Source organism: Petromyzon marinus, chromosome 70 (genome assembly GCF_048934315.1).
Source record: "Petromyzon marinus isolate PM22_M1 ecotype Great Lakes invasive population chromosome 70, UKy_Petmar_22M1.pri1.0, whole genome shotgun sequence".
NCBI lineage: Eukaryota > Metazoa > Chordata > Hyperoartia > Petromyzontiformes > Petromyzontidae > Petromyzon > Petromyzon marinus.
Window position 1 is genome coordinate 3454181 of NC_133736.1, and position 17107 is coordinate 3471287.

The window sequence follows — 17107 nt, forward strand, 5'->3', positions numbered from 1 at the left end:
AGACACAACACTGCACCATAGACACAACACTGCACCATAGACTCAACCCTGCACCACAGACACAACACTGCATCATAGACTCAACGCTGCACCACAGACACAACACTGCACCATAGACTCAACACTGCACCACAGACACAACACTGCATCATAGACTCAACACTGCACCACAGACACAACACTGCACCATAGACTCAACCCTGCACCACAGACACAACACTGCATCATAGACTCAACACTGCACCACAGACTCAACACTGCACCATAGACTCAACCCTGCACCATAGACACAACACTGCACCATAGACTCAACACTGCACCATAGACTCAACACCGCACCATAGACTCAACGCTGCACCATAGACTCAACACTGCACCACAGACACAACACTGCACCATAGACTCAACACTGCACCATAGACTCAACACTGCACCATAGACTCAACGCTGCACCATGGACTCAACACTGCACCATAGACTCAACGCTGCTCCATGGACTCAACACTGCCCGTAGGCTGTAAATCAAACCCGAAACCGAAGAACTATAAACATCAACACTTTATTCACTGTGAAATCGACATCTTAACGTACACACGCAACACACACACACGGCACGTGTACACACACACGGGGCCAAAGACAAAGATCCCCCGTGCAGCCTTAACAAACCTTTTGGGGCAAGTGCTGTCAGCGAGTAGCAGCAGCTGCAGCACCACGTACGCCCGGCCACCTTTGTCTCTCTCCCCCCCCCCCCCCCATCGATATCGACTACGCATCGTGGCCCAGGTACTACTCATTTGAGGCTGAGTCCACCTAGGGGAGGCCCAGACCAAAGGTCACCCGCTGGTACCGGTGGCGCGGTGCACGCTAACCGCTGCACCACCGCTCCACCGCCCCCCCCCACCCCGCCAACGCAGGGGTTAACAAAGACAAAGGTCCCCCGTGTAGCCTCTAACAGGCTGTAGGGGCAAGTGCTGTTAGCGAGCAGCGCCTGTGAAGGCTACCGGCGCTGTGGCACACGAGGGGGGTGGGTGGCCAGCAACCACCACGCCCGGCCGCCTTTGTCTCTCCCCAAGTGGCTGATGCTTAACTGCACACCGCACCAGGCAACTCATTTGAGGCTGAGTCGACCTAGGAGAGGCCCAGGACCGGTTCAGATAATCGTTACCGGTGGTGTTGGCCGTGAGCGGGAATCGAACCCGTGTCGCCGGGCTCATAGCGCTAACCGCTGCACCACCGCTCCCCACGCACACACGACACGTACACACACACACGCACGCACACACACACGCGCACACACGACACGTACACACACACGCGCACACACGACACGTACACACACACACACGACATGTACACACACACGCGCGCGAACACGTACACACACACACGACACGTACACACACACGCGCGACACGTACACACACACACGCGCGACACGTACACAATAACAACACTTAGTGGCGGCGACGTCGCCACGGCGCTTGCGCCAGGCTAGGTGCACGTGAAATGTGGAAAGGCTCTCTGCTGGCAGGAGGTCACGCGGCAGGCCCCAGGTGCCATGGGTTGCACTGCCGTGCCAGGCTAGGTGCATGAGGAGGTCACGGCACAGACCCAGGTGCAATGGGTTGACTGCTGTGCTTGGGTAGGTGCGTGAGTGGCTGAGTGAGTGAGTAGCTGAGTGAGTGAGTAGCTGAGTGAGTGAGTGGCTGAGTGAGTGAGTGGCTGAGTGAGTAGATGAGTGAGTGGGTAGGTGCGTGAGTGAGTGGCTGAGTGAGTGAGTGGCCGAGTGAGTGAGTGGCCGAGTGAGTGAGTGGCCGAGTGAGTGAGTGGCCGAGTGAGTGAGTGGCCGAGTGAGTGAGTGGCTGAGTGAGTGAGTGGCTGAGTGGCTAAGTGAGTGGGTAGGTGCGTGAGTGAGTGGCTGAGTGAGTGGCCGAGTGAGTGGCCGAGTGAGTGGGTAGGTGCGTGAGTGAGTGGCTGAGTGAGTGAGTGGCTGAGTGAATGAGTGGCTGAGTGAGTGGGTAGGTGCGTGAGTGAGTGGCTGAGTGAGTGAGTGGCTGAGTGGGTGGGTAGGTGCGTGAGCGAGTGGCTGAGTAGCTGAGTGAGTGGATAAGTGAGTGAGTGTTTGAGTGAGTGGCTGAGTGAGTAGCTGAGTGAGTGGCTGGCTAAGTGAGTGGATGAGTGGCTGAGTGAGTGGTTGAGTGAGTGGGTAGGTGCGTGAGTGAGTGGCTGGCTGAGTGGCTGGCTGAGTGGCTGAGTGATTGGGTAGGTACGTGAGTGAGTGGCTGGCTGAGTGAGTGGATGAGTGGCTGAGTGGCTGAGTAAGTGGGTAAGTGGGTGAGTAAGTGAGTGCATGAGTGAGTGGCTCAGTGAGTGGCTAGCTAAGGGAGTGGCTGACTGAGTGAGTGGCTGGCTGAGTGAGTGGCTGGCAGAGAGTGGCTGAGTGAGTGAGTGGCTGAGTGAGTGAGTGTGTGAGTGAGCGGTTGAGTGGGTAGCTGAGTGAGTAGGTAAGTGCATGAGTGAGTGAGTGGCTCAGCGAGTGGATAGCTGAGCGAGTGGCTGGCTGAGTGACTGGCTGAGTGAGTGGCTGACGGAGAGTGGCTGAGTGAGTTGGCTGAGTGAGTGAGTGGGTAAGTGGGTGAGTGAGTGGCTGGCTGAGTAAGGCAGTGGCTGACTGAGTGAGTGGCTGGCTGAGTGAGTGGCTGGCGGAGAGAGTGGATGAGTGAGTGGGTAAGTGGGTGAGTAAGTGGCTGAGGTGAGCAAGTGCATGACTGAGTGAGTGGCTCAGTGAGTGGCTGGCTGAGTGAGTGGCTGAGTGAGTGAGTAGCTGAGTGAATGACTGGCTGGCTGAGTGAATGGCTGAGTGAGTGAGTCCCCGACAGCCACACAACTTCCCGCCACATCTTGGCTTTGATACCACCATCACTACCACCATCATCATCATCACCGGGCATCTCTGTAACCACCACCACCATCACCCCTCCTCCCGCGTGACGGACGGACGAAGCTAAAAAGGGTAACAACCTCTTCTAATCCTCTTTCTTCACTGGACGTGGCGTGGACCCAGCGATCAGAGGTCAACTCTAATCTGAAAAACAAACAGAGAGACTCAGAGACCCATAGACTCATCACACAGATACCCACAGACTCACCACACAGAGACCCATAGACTCACCACGCAAAGACCCATAAACTCATCACAGAGACCCATAGACTCATCACACTTAGACCCATAAACTCGCCACACAGAGACCCATAGACTCGCCACACAGAGACCCATAGACTCGCCACACAGAGACCCATAGACTCGCCACACAGAGACCCATAGACTCACCACACAGAGACCCATAGACTCATCACACAGAGACCCACAGACTCATCACACAGAGACCCACAGACTCATCACACAGAGACCCACAGACTCATCATACAGAGACCCATAGACTCATCAAACAGAGACCCACAGACTCATCACACAGAGACCCATAGACTCATCACACAGATACCCACAGAGTCATCACACAGAGACCCATAGACTCACCACACAGATACCCATAGTCTCATCACACAGAGACCCATAGACTCATCATGCAGAGACCCACAGACTCATCACACAGAGACCCATACACTCACCACACATAGACCCATAAACTCGCCACACAGAGACCCATAGACTCATCACACAGACCCATAGACTCATCACACAGAGACCCATAGACTCATCACACAGAGACCCATAGACTCACCACACAGTGACCTCACCTCCTGATTGGCTGGTGCTCGACCTCTGACCCCAACGGCGAGCCTGCCCATTGGGCAGCCCTCACAGTGGCAGGCCGGGAGGGGTGCATGCTGGGAGCACAGCAGAGGGGCGGCAGCGGCACCTCTACCCAGCATGCCCGGCGGGGTCACGTGACCCTTGTGTAGAGAGTCTGGGAATTGGAGGGTAGGGGAAGGGTTCACGCACAGCGGCACCACGTGACTTGCTGAGCTCAGCTGGTCACCCACACCCACAGGTGACCCACCCACCAGGTGACCCACCCACCAGGTGACCCACCCACCAGGTGACCCACCCACCCAGGTGACCCACCCACCAGGTGACCCACCCACCCAGGTGACCCACCCCCCCAGGTGTCCCACCCACCACAGGTGTCCCACCCCCCAGGTGACCCACCCACCAGATGACCCACCCACCAGGTGACCCACCCACCCAGGTGTCCCACCCACCAGGTGACCCACCCACCCAGGTGACCCACCCACCACAGGTGTCCCACCCACCAGATGACCCACCCACCAGGTGACCCACCCACCAGGTGTCCCACCCACCAGGTGACCCACCCACCAGGTGTCCCACCCAGGTGACCCACCCACCAGGTGACCCACCCACCAGGTGACCCACCCCACAGGTATCCCACCCACCAGGTGACCCACCACCCAGGTGACCCACCCCCCAGGTGACCCACCCACCAGGTGACCCACCCACAAGGTGACCCACCCACAAGGTGTCCCACCCACCAGGTGTCCCACCCACCAGGTGACCCACCCCCCAGGTGACCCACCCACCAGGTGACCACCCACCAGGTGACCCACCCCCCAGGTGACCCACCCACCAGGTGACCACCCACAAGGTGTCCCACCCACCAGGTGTCCCACCCACCAGGTGACCCACCCCCCAGGTGACCCACCCACCAGGTGACCACCCACCAGGTGACCCACCCCCCAGGTGACCAACCCACCAGGTGACCACCCACAAGGTGTCCCACCCACCAGGTGTCCCACCCACCAGGTGACCCACCCCCCAGGTGACCCAACCACCAGGTGACCACCCACCAGGTGACCCACCCCCCAGGTGACCCACCCACCAGGTGACCCACCCACCAGGTGACCCACCCCCCAGGTGACCCACCAGGTGACCTACCAGGTGACCCACCCCCCAAGTGTCCCACCCCCCAGGTGACCAACCCCCCAGGTGACCCACCCCCCAGGTGACCCACCCACCAGGTGACCCACCAGGTGTCCCACCCACCAGGTGTCCCACCCCCCAGGTGACCCAACCACCAGGTGACCCAACAGGTGACCCACCCACCAAGTGTCCCACCCACCAGGTGACCCACCCACCAGGTGACCCACCCACCAAGTGTCCCACCCCCAAGGTGACCCACCCACCAGGTGACCCACCCAGGTGACCCACCCACCAGGTGACCCACCCCCCAAGTGTCCCACCCACCCAGGTGTCCCACCCCCAGGTGTCCCACCCACCAGGTGACCCACCCCACCAGGTGACCCACCCACCAGGTGACCCACCCACCAGGTGACCCACCCACCAGGTGACCCACCCACCCAGGTGACCCACCCACCAGGTGACCCACCCACCCAGGTGACCCACCCACCAGGTGACCCACCACCCCAGGTGACCCACCCACCAGGTGACCCACCCACCCAGGTGACCCACCCACCCAGGTGACCCACCCACCAGGTGTTCCACCCACCCAGGTGACCCACCCACCCAGGTGTCCCACCCACCCAGGTGACCCACCCACCCAGGTGTCCCACCCACCCAGGTGACCCACCCACCAGGTGTCCCACCCACCAGGTGACCCACCCACCAGGTGTCCCACCCACCAGGTGTCCCACCCACCAGGTGACCCACCCACCCAGGTGACCCACCCACCCAGGTGTCCCACCCACCCAGGTGACCCACCCACCCAGGTGACCCACCCCCCAGGTGTCCCACCCCACCAGGTGACCCACCCACCAGGTGTCCCACCCACCAGGTGACCCACCCACCAGGTGACCCACCCACCCAGTTGACCCACCCACCAGGTGACCCACCCACCAGGTGACCCACCCCCAGGTGACCCACCCACCAGGTGTCCCACCCACCAGGTGTCCCACCCACCAGGTGACCCACCCACCAGGTGACCCACCCACCCAGGTGTCCCACCCACCAGGTGACCCACCCACCAGGTGACCCACCCACCAGGTGTCCCACCCACCAGGTGTCCCACCCACCAGGTGACCCACCCCCCAGGTGACCCACCCACCAAGTGACCCACCCACCCAGGTGACCCACCCACCAGGTGACCCACCCACCAGGTGACCCACCCCACCAGGTGTCCCACCCACCAGGTGACCCACCCACCAGGTGACCCACCCACCAGGTGACCCACCCAGGTGTCCCACCCACCACAGGTGTCCCATCCCCTAGGTGACCCACCCACCCAGGTGACCCATCCACCAGGTGACCCAACCCACAGGTGTCCCACCCAACAGATGTCCCACCCACCAGATGTCCCACCCACCAGGTGACCCACCCACCAGGTGACCCACCCACCAGGTGACCCACCCACCCAGGTGACCCACCCACCCAGGTGACCCACCCACGACCTCCTGCGTACCAGGCGAGGTAGTCAACATCTCCTAGCCACCGTGGTGCCCTGCTGATGATGTCCGTGCTCTCACCTCCCCCCCCCCCCCACTCACCATCGCAGGGGCCGGTAGGGAGGTCACAGCCCGTGGCAGGGGGTTCTGAGTGTTCCGTGGCGAGCCGCCAGCGGGCGCCCCCCCCGGCGGCTCCGCGGACGCCCCAATCCCCTGCCACCCCCGCGCCCCTCGCGGGGTCCTCGCAGCCACAGCGGACGGGGTCCTCGCCGCCGCCGCCGCCGCCGCCGCCGCCGCCGCCACCACCGCCACGCGGGCGTCCGCGATGCGCCCGATTGCCTGCGGCGACCGTCCTGCGCCGGTGGTAAATTGGGAGGGTGGGGGGGGGGAGAAATAAATAAATGTTTTGAAAATGAATAAAAAAATTAATCGTCCGAATGTATTTTGTACACGCGCGTATATAGCATGCATTTATAAATATACACGCATGTATTTGAACGTACGCGAATATATATTTTTAAAAATGAATACATGTATGTATTGGGGGTGCCGCCCCAACTGTGGTGGCGTGGGCCCTGGGCCCTGGGGTCTGGCCCTGGGGCCCTGGCCCTGGGCCCTGGGGTCTGGCCCTGGCCCTGGCCACCTGGGCCCTGGGGCCCTGGCCCTGGACACCTGGGCCCTGGGGCCCTGGCCCTGGGTCTGGCCCTGGGGCCCTGGACCCTGGCACTGGGCCCTGGGACCTGTAAATTGGGCCCTGGACCCCTGGGCCTGAGCACTAGGACCTGGGCCCTGGGACCTGTGAAGTGGGCCCTGGGACCTGTGAAGTGGGCCCTGGGGCCCTGGATCCCTGGGCACTGGGGCCCTAGGCCTGGCCCTGGACACCTGGGCCCTGGGGCCCTGGGCCTGGCCCTGGGCCAGAGCCCTGGGACCTGTGACGTAGGCCTGAACCCTGGGCCTGAACCCTGGGCCCTGGGACATGGGCCGTGGGCCCTGGACGCTGGGCCTCACCTGCCCAGGAGGTAGGGGTTGTGGTTGGAGTCTGCGCCGCCGTGGTGCAGGCAGCAGTGGGCGCAGGGGGCGGCCGTGGTGAAGTCTGGTTGCAGCGAGCGCAGACTCGAGGGCCCATCGCACACGGCCACTGATAACACACAGACACACACATACACACAGAGATACACACACACAGACACACACAGAGATACACACACAGAGATACACACACAGACACACAGACACACACACACAGATACACACACACACAGATATACATACACAGAGACACACATACACACACACAGACACACACACAGAGATACACACACACAGATACACAGAGATACATAACAACAACCGCCATTCGCCACTAAGTGGCGGTGACGTCACCACGACGCTTGTGCCAGGCTATGTGCACCCTGAGGCCACGTGAAGTGTCGAACGCCCGCTGGCAGGTCACGGGGCAGACCCAGGTGCCACGGGTCGACTGAGATGACTGGCTGATGCACCACCTGTGCCCCCTACTGTGCCAACCTGCTGTGCTTTAGGCACCCGGCGCTCCGCTCGTTGTTGTGAGCGTCGCTCCTCCGCCCTCCGTTGTTGTTGGAGGGCGACTGCCTCCAACTGCCCAGTAGCATCCTTCACGAGCCTCCTCCACAGAGTCCAATCTTGACACCGCTAGTACCAGTCATCGGCAAGTCCACTCAGCTCCACGTCCTTCTCTAGCCCGTGCCACACCCGTTTAGCCCCCTCGGGCTACATGACCCAGCCAACGCAGCCTTGCCTGCCGGAGGAGCTCACCGACGGGACCCTGCCCAGATCTTTCAAGGATTTGTGAGCTCCTCACACAATCCAGCCTGGTTAAACCCAGGATGGATCGTAGGCAGGCCAGCCTAAATGTTTCTAACCGGCGAAGATGTTCCATTAGGGGGGTCCACGTTTCGCAAACGTAGAGAAGGGAGGGAATGACCGTGGCCGAGAAGACCCGAAGCTTAGTGCAGAGCGACAGACCAGGTAGCTTCCACACAGCGTTACACAACCGATGAAAAGATATTGCCGCTCGACTGATTCGGAGTGAGACCTCTGCTGTTAAACTGGAGCTGGTCACACACACACACAGAGATACATACACACACAGAGATACATACACACAGACACACAGAGATACATACACACAGACACAGAGATACATACACACAGATACAAAAATACAATAAGATACACACAGAATTACATTGAGATACACCCACAGAGATACAGAGATACATAGAGATACACAGAGAAAGATATACAGAGACATACGTACATATACACAGATGTACATTCACAGGGATACAGATGGCACCTCAGCCAGCCCCCTCTTATTCTCTCTTTATGTCAATGACTTGGGCACTTACCTGGATCATTCCAGGGTAAATCTTTTTGCAGATGACACGATACTGATTAGTGCTGGCCGCTCTCTGGATGACGTGATTGCTAAGCCACAGGGTGATTTCAACAAACTACAACATCAGCTAGTTGCTCTTGAACTAGTCCTGAATACCTCCAAAACCAAGGTGCTATGCTTCTCACCAGGACTAAAGCAGAAAGTTATTTTTCCCCAATTACATTCCTTAAATAATTATCAAATAGAGCGAGTCAAGATCTATAAGTATCTTGGGGTCATCCTGGATTCAAAACTGAATTTTGAAGATCACATTGATTATATTGGTATAAAGACAAAAATAAAAATTGGTTTTCTGTATCGACACAAGCACTGCTTCCCCCCAATGTTCCGTTTGGAATTGATAAAAGCTACCATACTGCCTCTCCTTGACTACTTGACATCGTGTATAAATCAGCCCCAAGTACGGTACTGAAGAAGCTTGATTCCATCTATCACTCGGCCTTAAGATTTGCATTGAACTGCCCATATAGGACTCACCACTGTGATCTCTACATTGGGTCAAACTTAACATCTCTTCATGTTCGACGGCTTGTGCACCAGATCTTATTTATTCACGATGTACTTACAAAAGTATCCGCAGACTACCTGCTGGATCTCCTCTCTGTTTCAAAGAATAAATTTGACCTCAGCTCTTCGCTCATTTACCAGCTTCACATTCCCTATTGCCGTACAAAAACTGGATTAAGGGCCTTTGCTATTGATGCCCCCAGGGTCTGGAATGCTATTGCCAATAAACTGCAACTTGAATCGCTACCAATGAGATCTTCTCTCAAAACTGCTCTAGAGGAGTTGTACACCCCTAGCTGCCACTGCTATTCATTGGCGTAAAATAAAATAAAATGTTTCGCTCCGGATGATGCTGCAAAGTATTATCTGTATTTTGATTTGGCGTGCTGATCTTAAAGGTGCATTGAAAAATGTGATACTCCGACTGATGCTTCTGTTGTTGTGGAGTAACTCATGCAGCCAGCTATGAATCTAGGATTTGGTGTTACATGTTATTTATGTAGTTTATTGTAAAAATTCGGTCAGTCCCTATGTTAACTGTTACGTTGCAATTATGGCTGTATTTTTTGGTGATTTCGAAAAGTTTTTTGGTTTGGACATGTTTGTTTTGTTGTATTACGGCGTTAGACTGATTGCCTTAATCTAAGTTTTCTTGTGATTGTTGTTGTTGTTGTTTGACTTGCATCCCACTGGGATTTTTTTGCACACAGCGTTGGTGTACGGTGCTTTTTTCAGGAATATTTTGCTGGTTTTTTTTCATGGATTTTCTGTTTGCACTGTCAACACAAAGTCACTTTAAGATCTTTTCTTGTTCGTGTTTTTGTTTGTTGTGGTTGCACCCGATTCAAGATCCGAATGGCTCACAGGGCTCCATCAAAATAAATTAACTGAACTCTTATTTCAATATTTGAGGCACCGCAGCCTCAGCAGGGTCATCCCCACTTTGTCCCACGTTGTTATCCAGGCTGAGGGATTGCCCCTCCCCCAGGACCACACGGAACCGCTCAGCAAATCTGGAAAACCTGTCCCTGGGGGTCGGAGATTGGATCACCGTTCTTTCCCCTAATGATGGTAATAGGTGTGGGCACTGCAAGTTACTTTTTTCATGGAGTTAAAAGAGATTTGTAATCGCGGGCCACTGAGGCAGACTCCCATCTCCTCAGCAACCCGCGACCACCACCCATCCTTGCAGCGCCTCATGGCTCTCCAAACCTCCGAGCGAAGGCTGCAGTAAGCCTCCTCATTCTCTGACGTGGGATGCTGTAGCCGATGAGAGTGGGCCTGTCGCTTTTTCTCAGCCAGCCTAAACACCTCCTCTGTAAGTCATGGTCTCTGGGGAGGTGTGGACCGTGGACCCAAAGCAGCCATTGCAGCTGCATAAGCCACAGTCTTAAACCTCGCCCATTTCCCCTCGACATCAGGAGGAGTGGGGGACAATGCCAACCCCAGCCGCAAGTAATGATGAAATTCCCACTTGCAACTTTCATAAGCTGAGACCAGGCCACTGTGGGTTTGAATGGGGTCCTGGGTGTACATCCACTCCCTGTTGTTTGGCAGTCTCCTGCCCCGAGTAGAGGACTGTCCACCCCTTATAGTGGCAGGAGCCAGAGCCGGTCCACCGGACCTCCTGAATGCCACAGAGATCCAGGCGGTACCAGACCAGCTCCCGACAGAGGAGTGGCAGCCTCTCCTCCGCAGTGAGCGTTCGAACATTCCACGTGGCCACCCGCATTGGCTTTCAGCCGTTCCTGGAGGAGCCCTGAGGGTAGATATTCAATCTCGTGGCTGCGCCAAATGGGGTGTGGCCAGGAAACGTCACCCGTGTACACGCACACCTGTACACGCACCTGTGTACACACACGTGCACACACACGTGCGCACGTGCACACACACGTATACACACACACGTATACACACACGTACACACACGTATACACACACACGTATACACACACGTATACACACACACGTGTACACACACGTGCACACACGTGTACACACACACACGTGTACACACACACGCGTGTACACACACACACGCACGCGTACACACGCACACGTGTACACACACACACACGTGTACACACACACACACACACGTGTACACACACACACGTGTACACACACACACACGCGTACACACACACGTGTACACACACACGTGCACACAAACACACGCACGCACGCGCCGTGTGCGGAGGTTTGAGAGGCAGCAACTCCTCCCCGTGGGGGTCTCCACGACTCCCCGGGGGGGTCCCCTTCTTCCCCGGGGGGGTCCCCTCTCCCGGGGGGGTCCCCTCTCCCGGGGCCAAGGCCCGAGCCTCCTCCTCCTCCTCCCTCCCCGCGTCGTCGTCATCAGGCTCCTCCTCCTGGGCCTCCACGGCACCTGGAGGTGAAAACCACGGTTACCGTGGTTACCGTGGTTACCGTGGTTACCGTGGCTACCAGGTTCAGAGTCTCCCTCCTGCAGCAGAGTGTGTGGACTAATCTCCATCTGTTCCTTCTCACTCCCTCCTACAGCAGAGTGTGTGGACTAATCTCCATCTGTCCCATCTCATTCCCTCCTACAGCAGCAGAGTGTGTGGACTAATCTCCATCTGTTCCATCTCACTCGCTCCCACAGCAGAGTGTGTGGACTAATCTCCATCTGTTCCATCTCACTCCCTCCTACAGCAGCAGAGTGTGTGGACTAATCTCCATCTGTTCCATCTCACTCCCTCCTACAGCAGCAGAGTGTGTGGACTAATCTCCATCTGTTCCATCTCACTCCCTCCTACAGCAGCAGAGTGTGTGGACTAATCTCCATCTGTTCCATCTCACTCCCTCTTACAGCAGCAGAGTGTGTGGACTAATCTCCATCTGTTCCATTTCACTCCCTCCTACAGCAGAGTGTGTGGACTAATCTCCATCTGTTCCATCTCACTCCCTCCTGCAGCAGAGTGTGTGGACTAATCTCCATCTGTTCCATCTCACTCCCTCCTACAGCAGCAGAGTGTGTGGACTAATCTCCATCTGTTCCTTCGCACTCCCTCCTACAGCAGAGTGTGTGGACTAATCTCCATCTGTTCCTTCACACTCCCTCCTGCAGCAGAGTGTGTGGACTAATCTCCATCTGTTCCATCTCACTCCCTCCTACAGCAGAGTGTGTGGACTAATCTCCATCTGTTCCTTCTCACTCCCTCCTACAGCAGCAGAGTGTGTGGACTAATCTCCATCTGTCCCATCTCACTCCCTCCTACAGCAGAGTGTGTGGACTAATCTCCATCTGTTCCATCTCACTCCCTCCTACAGCAGTGTGTGTGGACTAATCTCCATCTGTTCCTTCTCACTCCCTCCTATAGCAGAGTGTGTGGACTAATCTCCATCTGTTCCATCTCACTCCCTCCTACAGCAGAGTGTGTGGACTAATCTCCATCTGTTCCTTCTCACTCCCTCCTATAGCAGAGTGTGTGGACTAATCTCCATCTGTTCCATCTCACTCCCTCCTACAGAAGTGTGTGGACTAATCTCCATCTGTTCCTTCTGTACCAAGGAGGGAAGAGCACAGTTCAGTGCTCTAACCGCTCCCCCGCCGCTCCCCACACTCACACAGACAAAGATCCCCCGTGTAGCCTCTAACAGGCTGCAGGGGCAAGTGCTGTTAGTAGCGAGTAGCAGCAGCGCCTATACACAGACAAAGCTCCCCCGTGTAGCCTCTAACAGGCTGAAGGGGCAAGTGCTGGTAGCGAGTAGCAGCAGCACCTATACACAGACAAAGATCCCCCGTGTAGCCTCTAACAGGCTGTAGGGGCAAGTGCTGTTAGCGAGTAGCAGCAGCACCTATACACAGACAAAGATCCCCCGTGTAGCCTCTAACAGGCTGCAGGGGCAAGTGCTGTTAGCGAGTAGCAGCAGCACCTATACACAGACAAAGCTCCCCCGTGTAGCCTCTAACAGGCTGTAGGGGCAAGTGCTGTTAGCGAGTAGCAGCAGCACCTATACACAGACAAAGATCCCCCGTGTAGCCTCTAACAGACCGCAGGGGCAAGTGCTGTTAGCGAGTAGCAGCAGCGCCTATACACAGACAAAGATCCCCCGTGTAGCCTCTAACAGGCCGCAGGGGCAAGTGCTGTTAGCGAGTAGCAGCAGCACCTATACACAGACAAAGATCCCCCGTGTAGCCTCTAGCAGGCTGCAGGGGCAAGTGCTGTTAGCGAGTAGCAGCAGCACCTATACACAGACAAAGATCCCCCGTGTAGCCTCTAGCAGGCTGCAGGGGCAAGTGCTGTTAGCGAGTAGCAGCAGCACCTATACACAGACAAAGCTCCCCCGTGTAGCCTCTAGCAGGCTGCAGGGGCAAGTGCCGTTAGCGAGCAGCAGCAGCACCTATACACAGACAAAGCTCTCCCGTGTAGCCTCTAACAGGCCGCAGGGGCAAGTGCTGTTAGCGAGTAGCAGCAGCAGCGGCAGAGGGGAGCGGCCTTGACCGCTCCGCCCGACCCCGTCCATCTGCTTCGCCCCTCCAGCTTGTCCCGGCCGCCTTTGTATCCCCTCACCTTCGTGCTGCTGCTGCTGCTGGTGGTGGTGCGCGAGCTTGTGGGCCAGGTGGTGCTTCCAGTAGACGAGGCAGAAGGCGGAGACGGCCACAAGGACGGTGGCGAGGACCCCGCAGACAACGCCCGTCACGGCACGCTCGTCGGACAGCGTGTCACCGTGGGAGACACGCACCACGGAGACACGCTGTCCGCCTGGGGGGGAGAGACACGGTGAGAGAGACACGGTGAGGGAGACACGGTGAGAGAGACACGGTGAGAGAGACACGGTGAGGGAGACACGCACCACGGAGACACGCTGTCCGCCTGGGGGAGAGGGGGGAGAGACACGGTGAGAGAGACACGGTGAGGGAGACACGGTGAGAGAGACACGCACCACGGAGACACGCTGTCCGCCTGGGGGGAGGGGGGACACGGTGAGAGAGACACGGTGAGAGAGACACGGTGAGAGAGACACGGTGAGAGAGACACGGTGAGAGAGACACAGTGGGGGAGACACGGTGAGAGAGACACGGTGAGAGAGACACGGTGAGGGAGACATGGTGAGAGAGACACGGTGAGGGAGACATGGTGAGAGAGACACGCACCACGGAGACAGGGTAAGAGAGACACGGTGAGAGAAACACGGTGAGAGAGACACGGTGAGAGAGACACGGTGAGAGAGACACGCACCACGGAGACACGGTGAGAGAGACACGGTGAGAGAGACACGGTGAGAGAGACACGGTGGGAGAGACACGCACCACGGAGACACGGTGAGAGAGACACGGTGAGAGAGACACGGTGAGGGAGACACGGTGAGAGAGACACGGTGAGAGAGACACGCACCACGGAGACACGGTGAGAGAGACACGGTGAGAGAGACACGGTGAGAGAGACACGGTGAGAGAGACACGGTGAGAGAGACACGCACCACGGAGACAGGGTAAGAGAGACACGGTGAGAGAGACACGGTGAGAGAGACACGGTGAGAGAGACACGGTGAGAGAGACACGCACCACGGAGACACGGTGAGAGAGACACGGTGAGAGAGACACGGTGAGAGAGACACGGTGAGAGAGACACGGTGAGAGAGACACGGTGAGAGAGACACGGTGAGAGAGACACGGTGAGAGAGACACGCACCACGGAGACACGGTGAGAGAGACACGGTGAGAGAGACACGGTGAGAGAGACACGGTGAGAGAGACACGGTGAGAGAGACACGAACCACGGAGACATGGTGAGAGAGACACGGTGAGAGAGACACGGTGAGAGAGACACGGTGAGAGAGACACGCACCACGGAGACACGGTGAGAGAGACACGGTGAGAGAGACACGGTGAGAGAGACACGGTGAGAGAGACACGGTGAGAGAGACACGGTGAGAGAGACACGGTGAGGGAGACACGGTGAGAGAGACACGGTGAGAGAGACACGGTGAGAGAGACGCGGTGAGAGAGACACGCACCACGGAGACACGGTGAGAGAGACACGGTGAGAGAGACACGGTGAGAGAGACACGGTGAGAGAGACACGGTGGGGGAGACACGGTGAGAGAGACACGCACCACGGAGACACGGTGAGAGAGACACGGTGAGAGAGACACGGTGAGAGAGACACGGTGAGAGAGACACGGTGAGAGAGACACGGTGAGAGAGACACGCACCACGGAGACACGGTGAGAGAGACACGGTGAGAGAGACACGGTGAGAGAGACACGGTGAGAGAGACACGCACCACGGAGACACGGTGAGAGAGACACGGTGAGAGAGACACGGTGAGAGAGACACGGTGAGAGAGACACGCACCACGGAGACACGGTGAGAGAGACATGGTGAGAGAGACACGCACCACGGAGACAGGGTAAGAGAGACACGGTGAGAGAGACACGGTGAGAGAGACACGGTGAGAGAGACACGGTGAGAGAGACACGCACCACGGAGACACGGTGAGAGAGACACGGTGAGAGAGACACGGTGAGAGAGACACGGTGAGAGAGACACGGTGAGAGAGACACGCACCACGGAGACACGGTGAGAGAGACACGGTGAGAGAGACACGGTGAGAGAGACACGGTGAGAGAGACACGGTGAGAGAGACACGCACCACGGAGACACGGTGAGAGAGACACGGTGAGAGAGACACGGTGAGAGAGACATGGTGAGAGAGACACGGTGAGAGAGACACGGTGAGGGAGACACGGTGAGAGAGACACGGTGAGAGAGACACGGTGAGAGAGACACGGTGAGAGAGACACGCACCACGGAGACACGGTGAGAGAGACACGGTGAGAGAGACACGCACCACGGAGACACGCTGTCCGCCTGGGAAGGGGAGGGGGGGGAGACACGGTGAGAGAGATACGGTGAGAGAGACACGGTGAGAGACACGGTGAGAGAGACACGGTGAGAGAGACACGGTGAGAGAGACACGGTGAGAGAGACACGGTGAGAGAGACACGCACCACGGAGACACGCACCACGGAAACACACTGTCCGCCTGGGGGAGGAGACACGGTGAGAGAGACACGGTGAGAGAGACACGCACCACGGAGACACGGTGAGAGAGACACGGTGAGAGAGACACGGTGAGAGAGACACGGTGAGAGAGACACGGTGAGAGAGACACGGTGAGAGAGACACGGTGAGAGAGACACGGTGAGAGAGACACGGTGAGAGAGACACGCACCACGGAGACACGCACCACGGAAACACGCTGTCCGCCTGGGGGAGGAGACACGGTGAGAGAGACACGGTGGGGGAGACACGGTGAGAGAGACACGCACCACGGAGACACGGTGAGAGAGACACGGTGAGAGAGACACGGTGAGAGAGACACGGTGAGAGAGACACGGTGAGAGAGACACGGTGAGAGAGACACGGTGAGAGAGACACGCACCACGGAGACACGGTGAGAGAGACACGGTGAGAGAGACACGGTGAGAGAGACACGGTGAGAGAGACACGGTGAGAGAGACACGCACCACGGAGACACGGTGAGAGAGACACGGTGAGAGAGACACGGTGAGAGAGACACGGTGAGAGAGACACGGTGAGAGAGACACGCACCACGGAGACACGGTGAGAGAGACACGGTGAGAGAGACACGGTGAGAGAGACACGGTGAGAGAGACACGGTGAGAGAGACACGGTGAGGGAGACATGGTGAGAGAGACACGGTGAGGGAGACACGGTGAGAGAGACACGGTGAGAGAGACACGCACCACGGAGACACGGTGAGAGAGACACGGTGAGAGAGACACGCA

The 17107-nt window shown here is 57.6% G+C and overlaps 1 protein-coding gene across 3 annotated transcripts in view; it reads right to left on the reverse strand.

The window, feature by feature from the left end:
• Positions 1-540: 540 nt before the first annotated feature.
• Positions 541-17107, reverse strand: part of LOC116957172 (uncharacterized) — a 52192-nt gene continuing 35625 nt past the window's right edge. For 2 of the 3 annotated variants that reach the window (XM_076055190.1, XM_076055191.1), the window contains exons 6-11: positions 13864-14055; positions 11514-11714; positions 7390-7519; positions 6484-6734; positions 3763-3932; positions 541-3088 (exon numbers count right to left, since the gene is read on the reverse strand). In XM_076055190.1, coding sequence (XP_075911305.1) covers positions 3071-3088; positions 3763-3932; positions 6484-6734; positions 7390-7519; positions 11514-11714; positions 13864-14055 — 962 coding nt within the window. In that variant the 3' untranslated portion in view covers positions 541-3070. The remainder of the gene's footprint in view (positions 3089-3762; positions 3933-6483; positions 6735-7389; positions 7520-11513; positions 11715-13863; positions 14056-17107) is intronic. The other variant, XM_076055192.1, reaches the window with a different exon arrangement.